The following is a 14334-nucleotide window of genomic DNA, read 5'->3' on the forward strand; positions in this document are numbered from 1 at the left end:
GCTGACCCCCACATGTTGCTGGGTTACAATTCCAATAATTCCTGACTTTTGGCCATGGTGGCTGGGGTTGATGGGGTTGGAGACCAACCATTCCTTGAGGGCTACAGGTTCCCCATCCCTATCCTAGTCAAACATTCAGTAAGGGAGCAGATTTATGACATGATGCCCTGGCAAAAGGTTTACTGTACCACCTTCTGAAAAGACAATGCAGGTGAATCTACCCTGCAGAGGCTGCCTTCCATATTTGCATAGCAGCTCAGCAAGCTATAAGAACCTTCAAAAGCTGCTCAGCATTGAAGGAGGTTCAGGCACCCTCCCCTCCTCAAGAGAGGTCAGAGGTAGATAGAGCCTCTGCTTAAGACTGGCCAAAGGTGGGTGGGGTGAGCCTTTTCAACCAGGGATGATAAGGGAAAAAAAGATTGCTGTTGTAGTCAAGGCTGCTTGATAAAGAAGAGGTTGAGGTGCAGCCTGTTTCCTAGGATCTAGCAACAGGCTTCACCATCTTGCTCGCTACACCTTGCATGCAGAACTTTGCTGTGGAGGGAAGAGCTGAGCTGGGAAATAGTGTGCAGAGGGAGAGAAAGCCCTGAACAGTGAGCGTCTAGTTTTTCTACCTTTCTATAATATTTATGAATTATGTCTTTTCAGTTCAGGTGGGGCTCCTTTTGAATTTAATTTTTAATTTAATATTATTGGATCACACTGAGCATGCTTTAAGGTATGCTTTAAGTTGGATTCTTGCATTGAGCAGTGAGTTGGTCTCGATGGTCTCACAGGCCCCTTCCAACTCTACTATTCTATGATTCTCTCCCTCCTATTCTAGTAAATAGTTTGGAGTTCCGTGGCTAATTCAGAGTTTATCAACTTCTCTGAGTCATCTTGCCTGGTTGATCATGCCCACTTGCTGTCATCTTGCCATGGCTTACTCTTCCAATCAGAAAGAGCTCCATTTCTCATCTCTATTACTTGTGCATCTAGGTGGTCCCCAGGAAAGAGAAACAAGAAGATACATTAAGCAGAAGGTAAGTGGGCATCAGGCTCAGCTCATCCCTTAGATTTCTCAAGCTACTCAGGGCTCCTAGTACTTGTGCATTTTTTGTTAGTTTTCTTTCTCATGGACCTTTACATAAGTTTATGAAGGTTTTATTGAGTTCTGCATAGAAAGCAATAAATTGGGGGGCTGGAGAGTAGGAGCCTTTTCTGGATCTACAAATACTTGAGTGCAAATACTTTCTGTATCTGTCCATACATGTTTCTTGCTGTTAAAGGGGATGGCGACAGTGACCTATGACTGCGAATTGCATTGGCAACAGAAAATGAAAGCTTAGAATGATTTTTGTCAGTGGGAGGATATAGAACTATCTCACCTTTCTGTGGCTTCTTGATTTGTGGAATTACCAAGATAATTCTATACTGTACATTATTTCAGCTCCATAAATTTATTATTAGTTCAGGAAAATCTATTTTAAAAGCTAAAATGCTCACACTGGCCACTGGGAGCACAATCTTATGTAAAATTAATTGTATCCCAACATGGTCGTGTCTCTTTGTAAGATCTCTACATCCAAAACCTTTGATTTGTATCACTAGTATTTAAAATTCGAGATGGAAATATTTAAGTTACCTAATATTTCTTATTCTGATTGGAGCAGGGAAGGGCAAAAATGGTTGTTTCTTCTTTCTAGAATAACGCTGTGGGCACACTAGTCACTTGAAATGCAGCCAGAATGGTTTTTCTGGCTGCGTTTTGAAGAGACGCTAACCTCTGCTGGCCACACCTCCCTTCGCCACTGCTGCCTTCAGATCTTTCAGGACCGCCCACAGCAAAGCATTGGGCCAATCACTGTTTGTGCCTGAGCCTGCAGCAAAGTGTTTCCATTGGCCAAACCTGGAAGACAAAGGGGTTGATCTATCAATCAGTTGTGAAACTTCCCTGAAGTTGAATTTTAAAAAATGCACTGGAGCTGATCCAACAAGGTTTTAAGAGTAAAAAGGGGCAGAGATTGACTAGCATCATGTGCTCCCATTTTGAGAAAAGAGAGGTAGAGATGCACTGGAACTGGCACAACACTAAATGTATCTCTACCCTAAGACAGCTTTTGAAAAGATTTTGTTTTTAGTACAAACAAACATTATGGAGACTGTGTTTTGGAATATAAGACAGGAAAGAAAGATGCAACAGTATTACTTTGGAGAGTTGGAGCATTAATTTTGGAGAGTATGAATCTGAAGAGTTGAGACATTATTGCTGTAAGCCTCATCAATTAGATTTTTTAAATGCCAAATTTAGTTTTTTCTTCCAGTCTCAAATTTCAAAGAAAAAAAGTTCAATAATTATACTCAAATTTCAGATTTGCTCAAAATGTCATTTTAGTTTTACAGTGTACTTCAGTACATTCATCCCAACTCATTGGGATCCATAGTGAATGTTATAGGGATCCCTGTGTACAGGACCTTGGAAGGTTTCTGTTCATATCCTATTGTATTTGTTCTGCTTCACTAGTGTCAGCATGAGGCTCCCAGCAAACACTGCTAAACTTGAGGAGAAGCTGGAGAGGTATACATCTGCTGTGCAGGTAAATATGGAGACCAGCAGTGATGACCTATGACAAGTGCCAAGGGCCACAATCATTGTAGGGGCTGCAGGTCAAGATTGGTGTTGCCAAAGTGTAAAAGTGACCGTGCCCCCTTCCCACCCTTATTCTTTATTAATTTCATATTAATTCCTTATTCATTTTATTTGACTTAATAAATACCCCATATTCACTCCCATATTCCTTATTAATTTCCACCCTTCCCACTATTATTCTTTATTATTTCCATATTCCTTGTTATGTCATTAATTAATCCCTCCCCTGCAGTCATGTTTAGGGTAAGTGAAACTGACCATGGGGGAGGAGAGGGGAGGGGAGGAGGAAGGGAAGGGGGAGGGAGGGAGGGGAGGAAAGATGGGGAGACGAGGGGCTGGAAGGAGAGGATAGGAAGGAGGAGGAGGGGAGAGTAGGTTTGATCATTTGCATGCTTATTGAGTTCAGTGGAATTTACTCCTGTGCAGTCATGCTTACGAGAGGTGAAACTGACTTGAGGGAGAGGCAGGAAGGAGGGAGAAGGGGGAAGGGGGAGGGAAGGGGAGGAAGGGGAGGGGGAGAGCTTTGGTGGGTGGGCACTGGGCAGAGAGAAAGCCCCTTTCCTTTCCAAAAGGAAAACATTGTTAACAGTATCATTATTTTTCAGGGTTTCCCCCATCTTTTTATTCTACAGCAGATATGTGTAGTTTCCCACACAAATTTAAACCAAAGCTGTCCTTGGCCATACCCACAGCAGACATCTATTCCACTTTAAACAGTCATGGCTTCCTGTAAAATGTAGTTTGTGAAGGCTGCTGAGAGTTGTTAGGAGACACCCTGTTCCTCTCACAGAACTACAATCCCCAGAATAAACCACTCTGGCCACTGTCAGGGGAATAGGAGTCTCCTAACAACTCTCAACAACCTTCACAAATTACACTTTCCAGGATTCTTTGGGGGAAATTATTTTATTTATTTATTTATTATTTGATTTATATCCCGTCCTTCCTCCCAGCAGGAGCCCAGGGCGGCAAAATTATGACTGTTTAAAGTGGAATAAAACGGGAATAAATGTATGGTGTGAATGTGACCTTGCAAATCAGGCTTCACAGCTACTTACTTACAATTCCAAATGGTTTCCCCTTCACTCTCCCTTGCTGGCTCCAATACAGCTTTGTAGCAATGCCTGACAAAGAGACACAATCACTGACAGTTTTGGAAGGCTCAACAGCACCATCTGCTGCTCAGCAAGAAAAAAAACAGCTCAGCAAAACTAAAACCCCTTCTCCCTAAAATTGCCAATATAGCAGTTAAATTGTTGGAGGGGTTTGGAGGGCCACCAGAAAGTTCTTGGGGGTCCGTATATGGCCTGTGGGCTGTGGGTTAGCCACTCCTGGCCTATGACATCTTTGTACCATGCCCCTAGATTTTCAGAATACCTCTAGATATAATTAGCAATGACTAAGTTCTTAAATGGTGTGAGCATGGACACTCTGGAAGCTTTGGCTTGCTTAACATCTGGATCAAAAGACCAATTACCAAGGGATGATCACATGTGTATCCAAAATGTAGCTCTGGGGAAGAGTGGAAGAAAGCATATTGGGAAGAGCAGGTTAATAAAAGCCAAGTCAGTCTTTTTTGGAGAAGAAAAAGAATATCCAGTAAAAGAGAGGAATGTGTGTCTCCACCAGGCATTGATTAAGAAGAAGATCCTTCTTGAAATGTGAATTTCTCCTTCTGTCTGACTGTCTTCTTGTCCCCAGAGAGCAGGGTCAATTAAATTACCTCCATCTGCTCGGAGAAATTTCCATCCACCCTCAGAGGGCGTGGCCAGCAAGCGCAGCATCTTTGAAGCAACTGTCCCCATCCGGGCTGAGACTACCACCCCTGTCCGGAAGGTAAGGTCTCAGTGCAATGAGGCCCATAAAGCTGGAAGGGAGTTAGATAACTCACCAGCTGGATTCCACAAAAGATAGTAGGGAGCATTTGACTGGAGAAATGTGGCAACATGAAGCCTATTTTATTTGGGGGAGCCTGTCCAACCCTCTCTTCTGAGTCTGAAAGCAGACATCTCATAAGGACCTATAAAGCTTCTCAGCAGTCATAATAACAGCCCATCTTACAGGGCAAGCAATGGCCCTGTGAGCATTTTAATTGGGAAAGCTTTGGACAGCATTGGATAATAAATGCTGACAGTCAGCTGACTCACTGGCAGGGCATTGTGTTCTTTCAGAGTGCTGTGGCCTGGAGTGTCCCTTCTCTTCAAGCCATACTATACTTCTTCCCAGCCGGGCTGACATTGATCGCAATTGCTCCTGTCTTTTGTTTTCCAGTGTGTTTTGTCTGTTTTTCCTTGGCCTGCACACGTTCTAATTACCTGTTTCTAAAAATAGGACCTTACAGTGGAATGTATACAGTGACTCCACACCACCACACCACCTCCCTTCAGGCGCAACATTTCACGGGTTAGAAGTGAGCTCTGCAATTCCCAGCTGATTATTAATGTCAGCATTTTAGCTCACATTCTTTCCCGGCCTCACCTTTGAACCTTCCAGGTTTGCTTCAAGAGGCATGACTGTTACTTACATTAGCTCATTGCAATAGCCATGGCAATAGTACTAAACTAATTCTTAAGAAGGGCTAGGGAGGACGTGCTGAATGACAGGTAACAAGTAGTCTCTTTTTATCCAGGCCTCTGTGAGAACTGGATGTTGGAATAGGTGAGTCACTGGTGGGGATAGGTGAGAAATTCGATTTAGTTTGCATTTGTATCAGATTTACACTTTCCGAAACAATATGAGAAATGAAACACAGCCATCCTTCAAAGTTCACACTTATTCGAATTTTGCAGCACAGTTCGCCAACCAACCAGTGTTTACAAAATTGCATATGTTAGGGGAGAATGTGCATAATAATGAATATATGAGTGAAAACTTGCATTACATGATGAGAAATGCATTACATGATGAGAAGTTGCTTGCAAAACTGTGTACATTAGTTAAAACTGCCAGCAAAAATGTGCTTCTTAGGAAATATTTGCACTAAAACGCTGGAGAATTTTCATGAGGATTATTTTTTTAAAAAATGCAAATTGCTGCAGAAATGTAAGATTGGAAAAATGAGAAGCTGGGAGAACCAAAATGGACAGATCTTTCCACCCCTATCCTCCAGCTTAATCGAGAAGGCTCTTCTTATGTTCTTATCGTAGCCTTTACCTCTATCCTGACAGCCAAACTAAATTTATGATTTTCAAAAAAAGTGTTCACAGACACCGTGGGTAGTGATACTGATTCAGATTGTGATGTGGTGCTGAGAGCTTGGTTTTAATGTCTCTCTCTCCCCCCCCCCTGCCCATTCCTGTTTTCCTGATTCAAATAACTCCTCTAGAACCTGCCATATAGGTATCTTATGGGACAAATTCCAGCTCAGGAAATAATTTTTAATTGAGAAAGTTGCATAGTAGAACACAAGAAGAGCCATGCTGGATCAGACTGAAGACCTATCTAGTCCAGCTTTCATTTCCCACAGTGGTCAACCAGATGTCCATGGGAAGCCCATAATAGCCCTCTTCCAGTGTTGCTACCCAGCAACTGGTACCCCCAAGCAACTGCTACTGGTATTCAGAGACATGCTGATATGAAGTTGGTATATAGCCATCATGACTACTAGCTGTTGATAGCCATGAATTTGTTTAATTCTATTTTAAATCTGTCTAATTTGGTGGCCATCACTACTTCTTGTGGAAGTGAATCCCATAATTTAATTGTGTGCAATGTGAAGAAGTACTTACTTTTGTCTATCCTGAATCTCCCAACATTCAGCTTCATTAGATGGTGCTAGTATCATGAGAGCAGGAGATAGACCTTTCTGTATCTAATTTTGCCACACCATGCTTGATTGTATACATTCATATCCCCCCTTACTCATCCCCCCTTATTCATTCCACCCCTACATTAAAAGTCTCAAAGACTATAACCTTTCCTCATAGGGGAGTTGCTCCAGCCTCCTGGTCATTTTAGTTGCCCTTTTCTGAACCTATTCCAGGTCTACAAGATCCTTTTTGACGTGAGGTGACCAGCATTCCAAGTATAGTTGCACCATATATTTGTATTAGGATATTGACAGTTTTATTTTCCACTTTCCAAAAGAACCCTAATATGGGGTTTGCCTATTTCACAGCTGCCCCAGACTGGGTCAGTATTTTCATTGAGGTATCCATTATATCCCAAAGATCCCTTTCTTGGTCAGTCATCACCAGTTTAGAATCCCATCACATGTGGCTATGGTGGTTTTTTTGTCTCTCTTTTATCACTTTTCACTTACATTGAAATGCATTTGCCATTTAAAAACCCATTCATGCACTTCATGAAAGGGTTAAACCCTCCAGTGGTATGATTCTGGTCGTGGTTGCCAGAGTTAAAACCTGAAGGTCTTCATATGTCTTAGTCTTCTTGTGCAGCAGGAGAAAAGGCGGTAGAATGCCTTCCCTGGTCCTCCTGTCATCCAACCCCTTCCCAACTTGTTATAATTTACTTGGGAAAAGGCCATTGCTCAGTAGCAGAACATCTGTTTGGCATTCAGAATGTCCAAACTGCAATCCCTGTCATCTCCAGGTAGGTCTAGGAATGTCCCTTGCATTCCTGGAGAGCCACTGACAGTCATTGCTAAAAGGACCAGTGATCTGACAGTATAAGGCCACTTCCTATTTTCCTATGTTCCTAATTGATTACAATTCCATATATTCATTCATTCATTCATTCATTCATTCATTCATTCATTCATTTTCTTATATTTCTATCCTGCATTTCTTCTGTCATGGAACCTAAGGGACCATATACATAGTTCCCAGGCAGTTTCTCACCCAGGCACAACCAGGCCCAGACCTGCTTAGCATTAGCAAGGTGTGGCATCATGTGCCTTCAGGCCATACCCTGGGACATGCCACACAGCAAGTTTCCGTAGCATTCACCTCTGTACAAACACATCTGCTTCTCTGCCCATGCTGCAATACTGGTAACTGCGCATGATTTTTGCTTTTTTCCGTGTCTGCTCCTCCTGAAAATATTGATATTTACCGTGTCATATTGGAGCAAAGATGCTCCAACATGGAAAAGGCAGCAATAAGTGACTTGTGCTTTCCACTCTGTAGTTCTGTGCTCTCTATTATCTTTAGGAGAGTTTGAAGATCTCCGGAGGAGTCACTTCTCGCATCAATCTCTGGATCCGTCGAACCCAGGAGCCCAGCAAGGATGAAGGAACCAAGGTATGAGAAATATTGATCTTTCTCTCAAAAGCACTTGAGTCTGACAATTGAGAAGGGTTAAATTCTACAGTTGCTCTTTTGGCTTTCCGGGCAGCTTGAGTCACCAAACCATATGGGTTGGAGGGGGGAACCTTGTCTTGGTGTGTATTTGGTAAAGGAACTTGAGGTGCCAACTTTAGTGTCACTTATGGGATTGTCAAGGGCTCCTGCCATTGGGTCAATTCAAGCTGGCTCCCACTAGTCTCTTTTGCCATTCCACTCCAACCCCTGCTCTAGACTGCTTTTTGCCATCTCCCACTGGAGGTAGAAGGTTGGTCAGAGGGGTGCCATAACCACATCACTATAGAAACAGCACCACTGCAATGAATCTACTCCTGGAAACAGGTCTGCTGGTGATAACATTAAAAGTTCATCTGAAGAGAAAAAAAGTTCTACATGGTGAGTCCAGTCTCTCTGGAACCACATGCATCTATTTGGAATTACTGTCTTTTCCCAACCACTATATCTAGTTTTGTCCACCAAATCTTAGCCAGCTGTGTGTCTCAATGGAGAGTCCTTTGAAGAACCTATGCCTTGTCTTTGTGCAGGACATTCATAAAATTGAGAACATTGCAGAGCGGACTCAGTTGGGAAAATGGCCTGATGATTCCTGAAGGAAAACCAGGGTAAGGGCAAATGAAGGTCACTCCTGAAGACATGAAATGACTTGTTCAACTCCCAATGAGTGTCAAAACTGCTTTCACTGGAAATCAAGTTCAGTTGAACTTTGGCATGTGGGCAAACACTAGTGCAATTGCTGCCAGGCACACTGGCATGAAAGTCAGTTCATCTTCACTGTGTTAGTACCATGCTGCCAAACATGTACTGAGCAACTGTATGATATTGGCTGGATTCTTTAAGAAACTATCATGCATGGATCCAGTACTAAACTTACCTTTCCCATACTGAAGGTTAACATTGGGGCTACAGTGTTAGAGGGTTAAAAGAGAAGTGCAATAGTATGAGCTGAGATAGCCAGTGGAACAGGTCTTCGGTCCCTCAGAGTTATAACTAATGTAAGTTCTTAACCTCTTAAGAAATAGAACAGATCTCAAGATCTCTGAGGATAGGTGGCACAAAGGAATTAACACTTGCACAACAGATATATCACTGGAGAGCCAGTGTGGTGTAGTGTTTAGAATGTCAGATTAGGACATGGGAGACCCAGGTTCAAATCCCTGCTCAGCCATGAAATTCACTGGATGACCTTCTAGGTCTTACAATCTACAATCTAGGTCTTACACTCACAGGAGTATGGTGAAGATAAAATGTTGCAGAGAGCAATGTACCTCCTAGAGCTACTTGGAGGGGAAAATGAAATATAAATGTAATTAATAATAATTTGGAGGGGATATGAACATTATGTTTCCCACTGGAATATTTACTGAAGAAGCCTACATGCTAAGAACATATGCAAACTGGTGCTTATGGAAACCCAGGTTTTGACAGAACCTAACACCCTTCTTCCTAATGCTTCCTTTTATCTTGCAGATGTACCTATACAAGCTGTTCTGGGGACAACTTATCGCCACTCAAATAAAATGTCGTGGCCACTTGAAATTCTACTGCATTCCTTGGTTTCAGACTGTTCCCTTCCACAAGGCCATTTGCCTGGCAAAGAATATATCAGTCAACCTGCCTATGTTGCCTTTTCATGGATTGGGTTTCTTGGTGACTAAAAAAAATGCTTCTAATTGGTGGATGGGAAAGTTGGCACTTATGACATAGAAACTGTATTACCCATAATCCACTTCTGTCCCTTTCCACTTCTGTATCTTCTAACTCCCAAATATCAAAGCCTCAAGTTCTACCAGCAACCTTGAAGATATGAAATACATTTGGCCATTAATGAACCATGCTTCAGTTATGCATTTGCCATGATGCATATTATACCATAATTCACTATTTAATTCATGCACCTAACACTAGCAGTTACTGCATAAAGCTGGTAGTTTTGTGTGCTGACTGTGATGTCATCACATAGCCAGATCTTAAAAACATTAGAGTCCTGTTGGATTGAACCCAAAAGTCTATCTAGTCCAGCATTCTGTTCTCATAGTGGCCAACCAGAAGCATCTTGAAAGCCCATGAGCAGGACATGAGTGCAATTGCACCTTCCCACTTATATGACCCAGCAACTGGTATTCAGAGACATTTTGCCTCTGATACTGGAGGTAATGTATAGCCATTGTGACCAGTAGCCATAGATGATGATGCCACTGGGATGAAGGAGGCTGATCTGAAGGGAATAATGGAGACAAACCTGCAACTGATGAGGGATGTGAAGAGCTTCACAGTGGAGATTGCTGCTATCTGAGAACCAAGAGCAGGGTGATGGGCTACCCGTGTATGGTGAGAGAAGGGTGTGGGCTGTCTGAATGTGTGTAGGGGGCCTTTTCTCTGCAGCAGCACACCCCCACCCCCACAAAAAGAACTGCTTGAAACGGCCTTCTGAAAAATCACCAAAGGGTGTGTGTGTATTATCACATATATGTATATATATATATATATTTTCTCTAAACCAATGGAACAAATCTGTTGTATCTCAAGGCTTATTGTTTTCAGTAGGACTTATGGTGAACTTTTGTGCATGGTTATTTAGGAGCAAGCTCCACATGTGTTCAATGGGATTTACTCCTAGGTAGGTGTGTATAGGATTAGAGCCTAAGTCATTACAAACTTTAGCTGGATTGGGGCCATAGGTTCTTGTATGAACCCTGCCTATAAAATCTTAAGTCACTGACTTAAAAAGTCAAGCCAGTTTGATCAGAATTTTTGTAAGCGTATTTAGACAAACATCTAACTCTAGATTCAGTGATGAATTTGGCTCTTGCTATATTTCATAATAAATATCACTTTGGTTCAAGTACTTCTTATCTTTGACTGTTCTTTAATTTATTCAGGTTGGGTTGTTAAGGACCTAGCCAGAGCCTTGCTTGATTGGGCCAAGGATCCATTTAGGTCAGTAGTCTGTTTGCCACAGTGGCTAGCTTGATGCTTCTGGGACAGCCACGAATGGGACCCAAAGGTAACAGCACTTTCCCAGTTCCCAGAATCTGATACACGCAGATCTATCTGATTTGAAAAATGAAGGTTCAATTTAGCTACCACGGCTAGTAGCCTATTGTCTAAACCTGTGTTTAAAGCCCTCTAAACCAGTGGCATCCATCCCATCCTGTAGTTCCAAATGTGGAGGCAATTGTTGCCCTGCCAGTCAAAGTTCTTGGAAAACTCACATATTACTAATAGAACAAAGTTAACGAATGCAAATGTGCATCTTTCATGTGCAAATTTTGGGTTTCTTTGTATATATTTTGTCTTATTGCTTAGGTATCTTACTTCCATTTGTAGGCAATAGCTATTGTGTTCTGGATCCTCTTTCTGCCTATTTTTAATGCTGTTCTATGAAGAATTTTCTCATGCCTAACATGTTGTATATGAAAGAGAAACTATACACAAGACAACCAACCTAACAGTTTCTTGATTACACTGGCTTCATGGTCTATGGACATAAGGATGAAAGGAAAGTGTTTTAACAAAGTATAATTATTATCCAGCTAGCCTAGCATTATCTATTCTCTGGCATTCCCTGTTAGGGCAGCCTTATTCATTTTACTAGGCATGTCAGGGATTGAACCTGGGACCTTTTGCATGCAAACCATGTGTTCTACCACTGAGCGATGGTCTCTCCCCTAAGCAGTGGCGGCTGGTGGCTCCATGTCAGAGGGGCAGTTGTGCTGAGTACCTTGGACAGCTCCTTGAAAGTCTGGACAAAAACACAGTGTGGATTCCACTGCCTCACTGACATGGAACCTGCAGCCATCCTTGCCCCTAAGTATTGTCACACTCAGTGATGATCAGTATATGGCAGCTGCAGCAAATAATGTCAACCTGTGCAGAATATAGCCTGTGGCAAATCAGTCATGTGATGCTCACAGTATGCACTGAAAGTCTACATGATGAGTTGATATTTCCCTCTCTGCATCTGTCACATGCTGACTCATCATGGGAATAAGGTTCTTGGAGCAGGTGTTTCAAGATGCCAGCAAGAGATAGATATAAGTGGGCAACAAAACCATGAAGGAATTTTGACAGCATAGTTAAACCTAGAGAAGCTGCATGCCCAGAGGTAGTAGCAGTCCATCTCTGTGACTGACTCCAGTGGGAGAACAAGGCAGGTGGTCACAAAGGAACAGAGCAATAACACACTCTGTAGAAGTCAGTGGCTTTCAACCTATATTCTGAGGAACCCTGAGATTCTCTGGAAACTGTTGGGTCTTGTGAGATAAAACCCTTTTGTAGCTCTAACTCTAGCAGAGTATAAATGGTAAAAACAGAATTGAGCAATAGGCCAGCCCACCTCTCCCTCATACAGACTAGCTGGATAAAGCAAACAAGTCTTCTTTAGTAAGGTAAATAAAAATAGTCTTTACTCCTGACTTTTCATGCATCAATGATACAGGCTTAACTTGAGAGACAGATAGAAATAGATATTACTTCAGTTCATGGTTTTCAGTGGTTCTGATAGAGTGGCCTCATGGCTACTCTCTCCTGAGGCTAATGGAGAATATGCAAGACAACAACAAAAGGAGGAGGAAGAGAAGGGAGAAAAAAAACTAACAAAAGGACTTAACATCACAGCAAACAAATGTAGAGCTGTCCTGAATCTAGCTAAAAGTGATATCTCTCTGTTGGTAGCATGCAAGCTTGCTTATTCCCTGCAGAAATGTCCCCAGAACTCCTCAATGAGAACATCAGTGATTAGCCAATAAGCTTCCTTCAAAGACAGCTCAGTTATCACTACCAGTCTCCCACAACAACATGCAGAGGTGAATTGGCTGTGTTCACATAGGGCAGAAATGTGGAGCTTGTAGTCCTTCAGATGCTGGTGAACTCCAATTCCCGCAAGTCCCAGCCAGGGTAGCCAATAGTCATGGATTATGGGAGTTGTAGTCCAACAACATCTGGAGGGCCACAGGTTTCGTACCCTTGGCATAGAGCAACAACGAGGCCCTTGAAGTTTGGTCTTGGTCTGAACTGACTATGCACTTTAGAACATGCCCCGGAAGATCTGACCTTTTTATGCCAACAGGCCTTTGCAGTTATTTAAATATTTCCTTGATTAATTATTGTTCTGTATTGCTTTTAAGGTTTTTATGTTGCATATACTCCCCTGATGTTTTGCAAGAGGGCAGTATATAAATACTTCCATAAATTAAATAAATAAATAAATAATACACTGGGGTTTTCCAGCAGACAACTTAATGTGAAAAATGTTCTTTGAGGCAGAAGATGTAGACAGCTAGAAGCTGAATAACTTAGCAAAATGGGGGCTAGAAGCAAAATCTAGATTAGAATTCCTATTTGGGTGTGTGTGTGTGATCTCAGCAAGGTCCCTCAGAAGCTTTTCCTCCAAGTTTCCTTTTACCTTTTAACATAAGAAGAGTCATTCTGGATCAGATGAAAAGTGTATCTAATCCAATTTTCACAATGGCTAACCAGATGCCTAAGGGAAGCCCACATCATGAGGGCAATGGCCCTTTCCTGCATTTGTTGCCCAATAACTAGCATTCAGAGGCATGCTGCTTCTGATCCTGGTGGTCAGAATACCTGGTGGTATATATCCATCATGAAAAGTAGCCATTATCTTCCATGAATGTGTGAAATTTCCCTTGAAGTTGATGGCCATTTTAGGCATCAATTTACACATCTGTACTTAAGTCCTTGGCAGGAGTGGGGTCAAACAGAGATAGATGAAAAAGCCTCTAAGTACGGCAAATCTCTTGGGAGGAGAACAAAGTTCTGGTGACCAGCCCAGTTGGGTTGGTTTAAGCCTCCAGCTTAATGGTTGCTTCTCCACATTTTTTTTTAAAATATAGCTTGTCATAAAATGTAGCTCTGCACTGTTCCCTCTGCTCATTTGCCAAAGCAGCTGTGCAGGCAGTTGGGGGGGGGTGGAGTTCCAATTAAAGGGACGGGGGCAGGCAGGACAAAGCCATGTGCTGAGATACATTTACCAGCCTTCTAGATTTCCACCATGAGCCCTCACAGAGCAAAAGCATTCCATATCAGAGTTCCAGGCCACTCGAGAGTGACAGCTGGCTGCCTTGTGTCAGACTCTTGGGCACTTGGGTATCTCAGGTTTAAAATAGCAATTCTCTGAGGCCATACAATAGCAAGGGCTTATATGGGCTCAGGGGAGGGGAAGAAAAGAGTTGCACAAGAGGCTTGGCTGACACTGCCAAAATAGCAGCAAAGCTTTGCATTCCAAGCTGTTCCCTGCTGGCATTCCTCCAATCAGGCATCTAGCCTGGGGGCGGTGGGCTGGGGTGGAGTGCCCTTTGTTAAAACCTCACTCTTTTAAGTTGAATTTCTCAAACACTGCACTTGTTTCCCCTGGAAGGACTCTCACCTGTTCACTGCAAAAGAGGTAAGGAGGCAAGCTTAGATAATATTCACCGTTCT

The 14334-nt window shown here is 42.5% G+C and overlaps 1 protein-coding gene across 4 annotated transcripts in view; it reads left to right on the top strand.

Moving 5' to 3' along the window:
* Positions 1–10745, top strand: part of LAD1 (ladinin 1) — a 40879-nt gene extending 30134 nt beyond the window's left edge. For all 4 annotated transcript variants that reach the window (XM_061631880.1, XM_061631882.1, XM_061631881.1 and 1 more), the window contains 6 exons: positions 979–1022; positions 2504–2576; positions 4331–4465; positions 7741–7830; positions 8418–8495; positions 9361–10745. In XM_061631880.1, the coding sequence (XP_061487864.1) occupies positions 979–1022; positions 2504–2576; positions 4331–4465; positions 7741–7830; positions 8418–8483 (408 nt within the window). In that variant the 3' untranslated portion in view covers positions 8484–8495; positions 9361–10745. The remainder of the gene's footprint in view (positions 1–978; positions 1023–2503; positions 2577–4330; positions 4466–7740; positions 7831–8417; positions 8496–9360) is intronic.
* The last annotated feature ends 3589 nt before the right edge of the window (positions 10746–14334 follow it).

Source organism: Rhineura floridana, chromosome 6, assembly GCF_030035675.1.
Source record: "Rhineura floridana isolate rRhiFlo1 chromosome 6, rRhiFlo1.hap2, whole genome shotgun sequence".
Taxonomy (NCBI): Eukaryota; Metazoa; Chordata; class Lepidosauria; order Squamata; family Rhineuridae; genus Rhineura; species Rhineura floridana.